Genomic DNA, 11151 nt, shown 5'->3' on the forward strand with positions numbered 1-11151 from the left:
TCAGTTTAAAAAGGCTGAAGAGTGACTTACGGTAGTCTTTGTTTACAATCTGTGCTGCCTCCATACTTCCTGGTTCCAGAGTAATTCCTTTTTGAGCCGTGGGGTTGCCAGGTCTGCGCCAGCACCGTCCAGCTAAAAGCAGCAGTGCCATGGACAGAACGTTGCAGTAACGGGATCGTCCCAGATGAGTGTTTTTTGCACCCCTTTGAAGCCACGGCATCGGTTTCCCTCTAATCAGGTGAAGAAGGCTAGAGTCTCATTTACAGTTTTAATCAACTTTTAATCTCCAACAACATTTTGGTTTTGAACAAGATCTGACCAATCCAATTACGTGGTTTAGTGTTAATCAGCCCCTAAATACAAAAAGTAACGATCAGACAGACGGACACAAGTCCCAGCAGACCAGGAGATGTCTGACCTTTGACCCCAGTGTGACCATCAAACTCAGATTAAAGAGGAACTGTCGAGACGCATTGTGGACGATGGGAACACTGACATCACCAGGAGCTCATTCACATTAATGGGCAAGGAAGCTTTTAATTTGATCCTGCATCGTTGGAGTCTAGGTTTGGAAAACCCGGATCGGGATCGCTTCCAGCTTCACACACACTTATCTCCCATCTCCAGCTCTCCACGGCCGCTCATCAGGTCAGAAACACATAAAAACAGCACTTACAACATTCATATGTACAAATATATAACGTTTACACGCTCACACCGACACAATTATCTGTGACCAAAGTGCTTTCTGAGGATTTTCGCCGCCTCACTTTATTCATCTTGCACGTTGTGTAGTAAAACCAGCTGCTAAACTTCCTGAAACGTGAATCCAGTCTCTCAGGACTGATGCACTCTGGGAATGGCAGAAATAAAAAGCGACTGAAGGACAGCGCCGTCTGCAGACGGCCTCACAGTGTCACGGCTGCTTTTGTGAAGACAAAACGTTACGTTTAAAAACACAACCGGCTGTGCCGTTCCATCACCAGGAGCTCCTGGAACACGCATTCGCAGGAAAGCTGTAAACATCCATGTCTGACTCCCCCCCCCCTTACACAGATCACCCCGATCACGTAATACTGACTCTGTAGACGAAGAACGAGACTCTTAAACTCCAGTGTCCATAGGTGTGGTGAGAGAGGGAGGCCAAACTATCATGGTGTGTGTGTGTGTGTGTCAGGGCAGTGATCGGTTTCTGAAAGGAGAAAACCTGAATTTCTTGTTATTAGGAAACAAAACACTTTGCCCACTCTCTGGTTATGTAACGCAGCCTGTTTGTGTGTGTGTGTCCGTCCTGGCCACCATCACACGCTCAGCAGCCAGAAGAAAAAGATGATGGCCACAAAGAGGAAGAGAGAGTCCTGCCAGTTGTTGTTATTGCCGTTGTTGAGGTTACCGTTGCCCTGGTGATCCCCTGCATACTGGTCTGAGGAGGCAGAAGGATGGAAAGGGTCGTTAACGTCAGAAAATCTCACGACTAAAACAAAAATGGCGGTTTTCTTAGAACATTCACCGGCTCTGTGAAAAGGATCGTTGGTGTTGAAGACTGTGGTGAAGAACCCGAAGGGGAACGCTCCGATGCCAAACGACATGTGGAAGCCCGTCTCCCCGAAGCCCGGGAACATCTGAGCAGAGGGAAAACCAGCAGTGAAGCCTGGAAACGGGCTCAGAAAACAGCCAGTAACACACACACACACACACTCACCCCGCCTCTGCCCTCCGGCTCCGCCCTCTGCCCCTGAGGTCGGGGGGGAGTTTTCAACCTGAACGACAGAACCAGAAAAGGTCATTCAGGAAAGCAGTCGGACACCAAAATGGAACCAGAGGGGACCTGGAGTACCTGGGGTCTTCCTGGCTGGAGCTCCCTCTGCCGTACAGCGGGATGACTTTCTCTCTGCTGATTCCTGCCTTACAGACGGGACACTGCTGCCGGCTGGGACGCGTCTCCAACCACTGGGGGCAGCAGACAGACACGTTACAACACTTAAGATAAAAAAACAAAACAACAGACATTATTTAATGTGGATTAAAGGAGATTGGGTGAGCCTGATCTGATTAAATCAGCCTGTAAAAAGATGAGAGAGAGGAAGTACTTACTTGGTGAAGACAGGGCCAGCTGTAGAGAGAGAGAGACGGGATTATTTTACATTTTCACAGCAGCTCAGATCTGTGACATTTCCTGAGCAGATTCATTTTTTTGGGATTAGATTAGTCTTGAAAAACCTCCTAAAACCAGTACTGCTCCCATTCGTTTGTTTTAATTGGCTCCATCTGTCATCAAAGGTTGGAGAGGCCAACCTGCTAATGCGATGTGGGAATAATGTTGGTGCTCCATGATTTTGGAAGAAATTCCCAACACACACACACACACATACACACCCACACCCACAGATGTGTTGAAGAGCATGTCCACAAAGTCCCCAGGTAGCATAACGCTCCCTCCTAAGGAAGGTGTTTTACTCAACCCTCCCGCCATCAATCCTGCTCTATGGTCAACTTTCCTCGCAGGGTCACCCGTTAGGACAGTGGGAGGGTTAAAAAGTCCTTGGTTTGTTTACTGACTTTTATCATTTCCAAATAAGGCAGGGATTTGGATTAGTTAATCCTGTATTCACGACTGCGAAGTACTCAAACCGAGTTATTTAAATGACGTCATGTGAAAACAACAGAAACCAGCTGAGTCACATGACCTGATGGGTGTGTGTGTGTGCTCCTGTAAACACAAAACAGCTGATCAAAGTCCAAAGGCAACAGACACAGAAACGGGTTAAATCGACCAGAAAAAGTGAATAAAGATGTGATTTCTGCAACCTGAATTGACATTTTAGTCGACACAAACTAACATTATCTGCTAAACTCATTTGTTTTATGATTTCAGAACCATTTGAACACAAAGACCAATTAAGAGCAACAATTACAGGGACTTCTAACACATTTGAACTTTAACCCCCTGTGTGTTTTAATTAACTGTACTAATGCGCTGCTGTAAGATTAATCTGAAGTTGCAGCAGATTAACTGATGTCAGCTCTTGTCCTTCTTGCTGAAAAGTTTCATCACACTGCACTTGAGTCCCAGGAGCAGAAGGACCGACGTAACATAGCAACTGCATCGCTCACAAATGTGCAGCAGGAAATTATCCCAATGACCAAAAAATGATCAACATAATACAGAACATCTAAATTCCAGATGTCCAGAGTCCAGAAACGGGTTTTCTAGCCAAAGACTTAGAAACATTAACATTTAGATAAACATGAGGGAATTTACGGCTCAACTATTCCCCCCCCCCCCTTAGACAAAGTCCAAAGTCAAAGAGTGCATGAAATTATGCATAAATAAGACGTGTGCATAAAATAGTTGCCAGATTTTTAGCTCTACAAGTCTCTACAAGTTTGTGGTTACTTCGGTTTGGAAAATGATTCAAACACAACTGTTGTGCACACGCTTTAGAGGCAAAACTGCAATGTCACCCAGAAAGGATGCTTAAAAGTCCAGATTTAGGAAAATGCATAATAATAACTGCAGTCAAACACACACACACTTCTGATCACAGTGACCCTACAGTTGACCTCAATCCTACTTGTTGGCTATAAACTCCCACTAGCCTTAGCTTAAGAGATCATTAGTGCACACAGTTCGTGAATCACGCGCGCGCGCGCGCACACACACACACACACACACACACACACACACACACACACACACACACACACACACACACACACCTGTGATTGTGTGTACATTTTCAACAAGTTTTCAAGGTCAGGTTTTGTGCAAGTTTCTGTGACACTGATAGAAGAAAGCACTAAAAGCAGCTTTTAGGTACAGAAAAGATGCATCCTAAAAAGTAACAATTTTATGAGATTTTTAGATTTGCTGGCATGTCAGATGTTCCAAAATAAAAAAAAAAACAATGATCTCACCAAAAAAAAGCCTGAATTTTTATTGTAAACGTGACATAATTAAGTGATTTTAGTCAAACTCAGAATGAACTGATGAAAAAGTGGTTTGTTTTTGTGTCTCGCAGAGCGGGGCGGAACTAAATCAGATAACATGATACATTCATCCTTTCACACCAGGAGTACATACATTCATCCTTTCACACCAGGAGCCACTAAAACCAGCTGGCAGTAAACGGACACCCAGCACAGGAACAGTGAGCCATTTTGGCCGCTGTCGCCTCGGATCAGACGGGACGTCGCGGGGCGTGTCTCTGCCATCGACTACATATCGGTAAACCGAGGCCAAACAAACGCATGAAAACCGTTTCATACCAGAACAAGTGTCCGCACATGCTGATGACAGCGTCCCTGGCTGTGTCCAAACAAATGTTGCACTCGAACGAGGCTCGGTCCCGTTGGCTGTCGCCGTTGCCGCCTCCATCCGGTCCGTCTCGGTCGTTGCTGCTCTCTCCAGCCGGGAACCCTTCTTTGCTGGCCGGCCCACCGTCACTCGAGAAGCGGGGATTCGTGGCCGCCATGTTTACTGACCTGGTTTAAGAGCGTAACACACCGAGCCAACTCAACCCAACAGGGCCGGCCCGAGCTAACGTAAACCGCTAGTCAGAGGTAGCTGCTGCTGCTGCTACAAAGGACCTTTGGACGGAGCGGACCAGCCCCGGTGGCGCTCCCGTTAAAAGCGCCCGACTCCGTTTCCCCTGACTCCGTAGGCCGGGGGCGGGCATTAGACACGAGGAAAGGGGCGTGGCCATAACAAAAGCAAGTTCATATTTTAATAGTACATTCGACACCATTATTTTGAAAGAACGTAAAACAATCTAATATGTAATGACTCTTGTTTTATTTTTGTGCAGACAGATTTTTTTTCTTACAGCTTTTTATAAAGAAGTTTTTTTTCTTTCTGCCTCTTCTTTCTTTCCTATTCATTTTCTCTCTCCCTTTCCTCATATTTTTTTTTCTAATTTAAACATAATTTTTAAAAAAATCTTTATATCTTAATTATTTGTTTTTGTGAAGCGCCTTATGATTTTTATTTTGAGAGGTGCTACATAAAAGATGTTTTCTTTCTTCCTTCTTTTAGTAATTGTTCCCTACCAACACAGGTCTGTTGCAACAACGTAGTCACAACGTATTTTCTGACACCTTGTCATGCGAGTCCAGTATTGTAGCTTGGCTGTCTGGTAATAGACCCTTTTACTACCTACGTCATCAAAAGTTGCGCGTGCAGCCTGGCAACGAGAGTGAAGGCTTCCTCATTCATACTCAATACTAAAACAGCGTTTTAAACCCTTTGTTTTGAAGTTCTGAGCACATAAAAATGTCGGGTTGTTGCGTGTATGGATGCCAGAATCGCTTCTCTTCAAGCACTGGACTGAAACTTTACAGAATTCCAAAGGGAGCACATCCATTTCAACAAAATCAGAGGCGTCTGTGGCTAGGAAGGACTTCTGCCTTCAAGATGCAAAACTCAGAGTCTATGTGGTGATATTTTACTTTCTGTACGTGGCCACAGACAACATAGTTGTATGCATCTAACGATTTGTATGCCCGTAGCTTCTCACGTGTGTACTTACTGGGCCTCTCCACTAAAAACGTATATATATCGGGCCACTGGATATCTGGCCACGCACCTACATCTTCCACCCATTCCGTAATGCCTCAGGGATCCGGGAGTCTGTTGCGATTCGTTAAAGTGAGTTTAATAATATAACATTCAAGATTTGCCGGTGATAACCCCGCAGCGTAGCTTGATAAAGCCTGACACAACGCCATTCTCTGTTGCCAAGCTGCGCGCGCCTTCTCGCTGACGTCATATTGTTTACAAACAGTAAAAGGGTCTATTTAGGAAGTGTTATCCTGTCAAGGAATTAATTGAGCTCGGCATCTGATGGGTTTGTCTGTGGTGAGTACAAAGTTTGGTAAAAGTTTTTGAAAGTGTTGTTTATTCTTTCAGGATCATAAACTATATTCGATGTTGCAGGAACGTCGTATGTTACGTAGTAGCGACTTCCAAAGTGAAGTTCCGCTACGACGTTGCCAGAACGTCACATAGAGCATTGCTGGAAGGTTGTCGCGACATATCCACAACTTCACTGCGATATTGTGACAACATTGCTATTGTAACGTTGTGACAAAATAACAACTAAATGTTTGTGGCATGTTGCAGAGACGTTTTCAGGTTAACTTTTTTTTTCTCACCTTTACTCATTATGTAGACACCACAGGAAATTATATTGCAAAACTAATGGCAGATTAACAGCAAAAACAACCAGAATTGCAAAACAAATGTATAAAAAACTTAAAAACAAGTAATATAGGACAGCTGTGTCTTGATTTCATTTAAAAAATAAGCTCTACTGCATGTGTTTAGTAGTAGGCAGCAGGATCAGATGTAATTTCACAAAGGATGGACAATAAACTGACTTCAGCTTTTTCTTACATAAAGGTTTGACATTTTCATACACAATTTAAACAAAACATTTTTATAGCGCCTCTCAAAATAAAAATCACAAGGCGCTTAAAAAAATAAAAAGAAATGTCGTTGTCATCGTCTTCCTCCGCTTATCCAGGTCCGGGTCGCGGGGGCAGCATCCCAACTAGGGAGCTCCAGATCGTCCTCTCCCAGGCCACCTCCACCAGCTCCTCCGGCAGGACCCCAAGGCGTTCCCGGACCAGATTGGAGATGTAACCTCTCCAACGTGTCCTGGGTCGACCTGGGGGCCTCCTGCCGGCAGGACATGCCCGAAACACCTCCCCAGGGAGGCTTTCAGGTGGCATCCTGACCAGATTCCCAAACCACCTCAACTGACTCCTTTCGATCCGGAGGAGCAGCGGGTCTATTCCGAGCCCCTCCCGAATGTCTGAGCTCCTCACCCTATCTCTAAGGCTGAGCCCGGCCACCCTACGGAGGAAACTCAATTTGGCCGATTGTATCTGCGATCTCGTTCTTTTGGTCATTACCCAAAGCTCATGACCATAGGTGAGGATTGGGACGTAGATCAACCGGTAAATCAAGAGCCTGGCTTTCTGGCTCAGCTCCGTCTTCACCACGACAGATCGGCTCAGCGTCCGCATCACTGCAGACGCTGAACCGATCCGTCTGTCGATCTCCCGATCCCTCCTACCCTCACTCGTGAACAAGACCCCGAGATACTTAAACTCCTCCACTTGAGGTAGGACCTCTCTCCCGACCCGGGGTTGGCAAGCCACCCTTTTCCGGTCAAGAACCATGGTCTCAGATTTGGAGGTGCTGATCCTCATCCCAGCCGCGAACCTACCCAGCAAGAGCTGAAGGTCATAGCTGGATGAAGCTAGGAGGACCACATCATCCGCATAAAGCAGAGATGAGATTCTCCTGCCACCAAACTCGACACACTCCACACCACGGCTGTGCCTAGAAATTCTGTCCGTAAAGGTAATGAACAGAACCGGTGACAAAGGGCAGCCCTGGCGGAGTCCAACCCTCACCGGGAACAGGTCTGACTTACTACCGGCTATGCGGACCAAACTCACGCTCCTCTGGTAAAGGGACTGAATGGCCCTTAACAGAAGGCCACCCACCCCATACTCCTGGAGTGTCCCCCCACAGGGTGCCCCTGGGGACACGGTCATAAGCCTTCTCCAAATCCACAAAACACATGTGGATTGGTTGGGCAAACTCCCATGCCCCCTCCATCACCCTTGCAAGGGTATACAGCTGGTCCACAGTTCCACGGCCAGGACGAAAACCACATTGCTCCTCCTCTATCTGAGATTCAACTATCAATAGGACCCTCCTCTCCAGTACCTTGGAGTAGACCTTTCCAGGTAGGCTGAGGAGTGTGATCCCCCTATATGTAACCGGGTCACCTTAGTTCCCGGAAGTAATTCTGGTTGTACGTGTCATGCCGCTGACACAGGAGAGGCCAGGTGTGTAACTAGAGGGCTGCTATAATTAGGGCAGCTGGGGTCTAGCCGCAAGCGCCGAATGCCTCGCTTTGGGTGCAGACGTGGGTGCAGCTAAGTGGTGAGTGACCTGGCTTTGCTTTAGTTTAGTTAAATAAAGGTTATATTCTTAATCGGTTTCTCTTTGTGAAGTGTGAGCAGGACTGAGGGGTGAACAACCGGGAATTTACATTGGCAAGCGGTCAGCCGATGAGATACTAGTTTAGAACATTCATAGCATTTTTGTGCTTCGTTAGAATAGGACTAACAATGCGTGTTTGTTCACAGATCTTAGCCTGCTACTGTTTTTTCAGTTCTTTTTATTAAACCTTTTCCAGTTCTTTTATTAAATCCTTTTTCCGGTTCTATTTTATCAATAGTCGTCTTCTCTAGAGGGGGAAGGAAGGAACACTTTTATGAGACTGGTGGTCAACATTGAGGACAGTGCTGTCTCTGGGAGGGTAGTAGTTTCTTTTAGAGTATCCGCTGTAGGAGTTTGTCGGGGGTTTTACTCACTTCTGGGGGCGTGTGTTGGGAGCACTGGGTGTTTCTTTATATTATTGTCTTTTGTGTCGGTTCCCTGCAGCGGCCTTGTGCTTTTAAATAGTAGTTGGATGGCGTTGTGTGTGTAGTCCCAGGGCCAGCATTGTCGTCGCTCCTCCCTCTCGTGTTTAGTTTTAGTCTATTTCTTTTATTCCAACCTGGGTTGTTTTTAGTAAATCTTCTGTGCTGTGTCTTATAAATAAAATTGTTAAACTTGTGAATGCCTCTGCTGTTTTCATCAAGGGTTATTATTACCTACGGGTTTTAGGATCTAAGCATCCAATCCTCTAGGTCACATATAGTTGGAACACACCCCTCAGGTTACCCTTCTTAAAGATGGGGACCACCACCACGGTCTGCTACTCCACAGGAACTGCCCCCGAAATGTTGCAGAGACATGTCAACCACGACAGCCCTGCAACATCCATAGCCTTGAGATACCCAGGACGAATCTCATCCGCCCCCGGTGCTCCACCTGTGTAGATGTTTGACTACCTCAGCAACTTCTGCCCCCGAGATTGGACAGTCCATCCCCAGGTCTCCCGGCTCTGGTTCCTTCTCGGAATGCGCGTAGGTGGGATTGAGGAGCTCCTCAAAGTATTCCTTCCCCCGTCCGACTATAGCCTCAGTTGATGTCAGCAGCTCCCCATCCCCACTGTAAACTGTGTGAGCGAGTTGCTGCCTTCCTCTCCTGAGGCACCGGACAGTTTACCAGAACCTCTTTGTTGCTGATCGATAGTCTATCTCCATGGCCTCACCAAACTCCTCCCACGCCTGAGATTTTGCCTCGGCAACTACCACTGCTGCACCCCGCTTGGCTATCCGGCACCTGTCTGCTGCCTCTGGAGACCCACAGATTAAAAATAAATGATCAAAAATTATATATATATATATAAAATAGAAAAAGCAAAAATTGTGAACAAAAGAAAGAAAAAAGAAAGAAGGGGTGCATATATATAACAAAATATGTAGGCTACACCGCGCTGCTGAGGGCCAACTCTGACCCAAGAGTTCACCTGTCTGCTTGGGAGGGTTTCAAACACCGCCTTCCTCTGCTGGAGACTGTGGCGCGCTGCTGCGGCGCATTATTCGGTTATTGTTATCGGTCTTGCAATGTGAAACGCTGTCTCAGATTTTGTAAGAAACATAAATTTCCCCCCAAAATACAACTTATGTTTTTTTCTTCTTCATTATACATTTAATGGCTGGTGCGACTCAGGAGCGACTTAATAGTCCTGAAAATACGATGCGTGATAAATAGTGAAAACTTGCTCAAAGCAAAATATATTTTCATTACGGAAATAACTTATAAACTTACCGATTTAATATTTTTTATTCACAGAAAGGTACTTCTCATGAAAAAGCGCTGCAAACCTCCACCTGAACTCCATGCGGTCGATGGGTGTTCCACAGTTAGCTCCAGTTGTAGCTAGGTGGCTACATCCGTTAGCTCTGCTCCCACCTCCGCGTTAGCTTTGGGTTAGCTTGTAGCTAGTTCGACCGGGTGTCGTCAGTGGATCCCAGCCATACAGCTCCACCCTGAGCTCCTCTTCTCTTTTATGGAATTGTCTGGGCTTGACGGAACCTGTGACACGGTCAAAATGGCGGTGGTGGCCACCTCCCATTTGGCCTCAAAAAAGTGATATTGGAGCCTATGGAAAGAAGATGTCCACGCATATTATGTCGATGGGTGCAGGTGGCACCTATGTTTTGCGGATTTTGTCCATATGACCCTCTGCTGGATGTCAGTTCAGATTGTTTTCCATACATTGCACATCTCCCTGTGACTTGGATGACAGAGATAAACCAGATCCAATGTCTATGAATTTGGCCATTTAAAAAAATATTCACATTGATAGAAAAAACTTTGAAATTCAATAATAATCACTGACAAATCATTTTATGAGTTAAAAGGGTACACAGTAAGTTGATTACTATAATGTAAGTAAAAAATATACAGTCAATATTTTAGTCAAGAGTAGATGTGGTTGATCAGTAAATGGCTTGTATTTATGGTACCTTCTAGGTTCTACAACCCCCTAAGGCACTTTACAATACAACCGGTCATTCACCCAAGCACACACATTGGCACTACAATGTAGCCTTGGTGCACACTGACAGACGTGAGGCTGTCCAACACTGGCACCAACAATCCCTCCAACCACCAACAGGCAACCGCGCAGGGGCCTGTACGTTAGGGTTTACCCCGGTGAATGAGAGGGTAGCCTCCCTCCACCTGTGTGGACAACAGGTCTTGACTATAGTTTGTGCGGATCAGACTACCCACACTTTTTGGAGTCCCTAAAGGTGCGTGTAGGAGATTGCTTCTTCTGGTGACTCCTCCTTCTCCTAGGGAACTTCACAGCTCATGTGGGCAACGACAGAGACCTGGAGAGGTGTGGTTGGGAGGAATGGCCCTCCTGATCTGAACCAGATTGGTGTTTTGTTATTGGGCTTCTGTGCTCGTCACGGATTGTCCATAATGAACACCATATCCAGGCATACTGACAGAAGTGGGCAGCCAAACACCGCCACTACAGTACAGTCCCCCTGACCACCACCAACAGGTAAAACTGACTTTTCTTACCCAAGGACAAAAGGACTGACAGACCAAAAAAAATTTACAGTTCTTTAAGAAGAACAACACATCATAAAGTCCTAAAATGACCATAAATAAACAACAAAAATAGAATAAAAGGTATATGAAAAATAAAATAAAGAGGAATGCTA

At 45.8% G+C, this 11151-nt stretch overlaps 1 protein-coding gene across 1 annotated transcript; it reads right to left on the bottom strand.

The window, feature by feature from the left end:
* Nucleotides 1-259: 259 nt before the first annotated feature.
* rnf5 (ring finger protein 5) lies at nt 260-4805 on the bottom strand. The gene is made up of 6 exons (XM_015973493.3): nt 4270-4805; nt 2095-2113; nt 1838-1950; nt 1703-1760; nt 1511-1622; nt 260-1423 (listed from the first exon to the last, which is right to left on the bottom strand). The coding sequence occupies exons 1-6, from the start codon at nt 4473-4475 to the stop codon at nt 1302-1304; spliced, it is 630 nt and encodes a 209-aa protein (XP_015828979.1). The 5' UTR covers nt 4476-4805; the 3' UTR covers nt 260-1301.
* Nucleotides 4806-11151: the final 6346 nt, after the last annotated feature.

This window comes from Nothobranchius furzeri, chromosome 19 (assembly GCF_043380555.1).
Source record: "Nothobranchius furzeri strain GRZ-AD chromosome 19, NfurGRZ-RIMD1, whole genome shotgun sequence".
Lineage (NCBI taxonomy): Eukaryota > Metazoa > Chordata > Actinopteri > Cyprinodontiformes > Nothobranchiidae > Nothobranchius > Nothobranchius furzeri.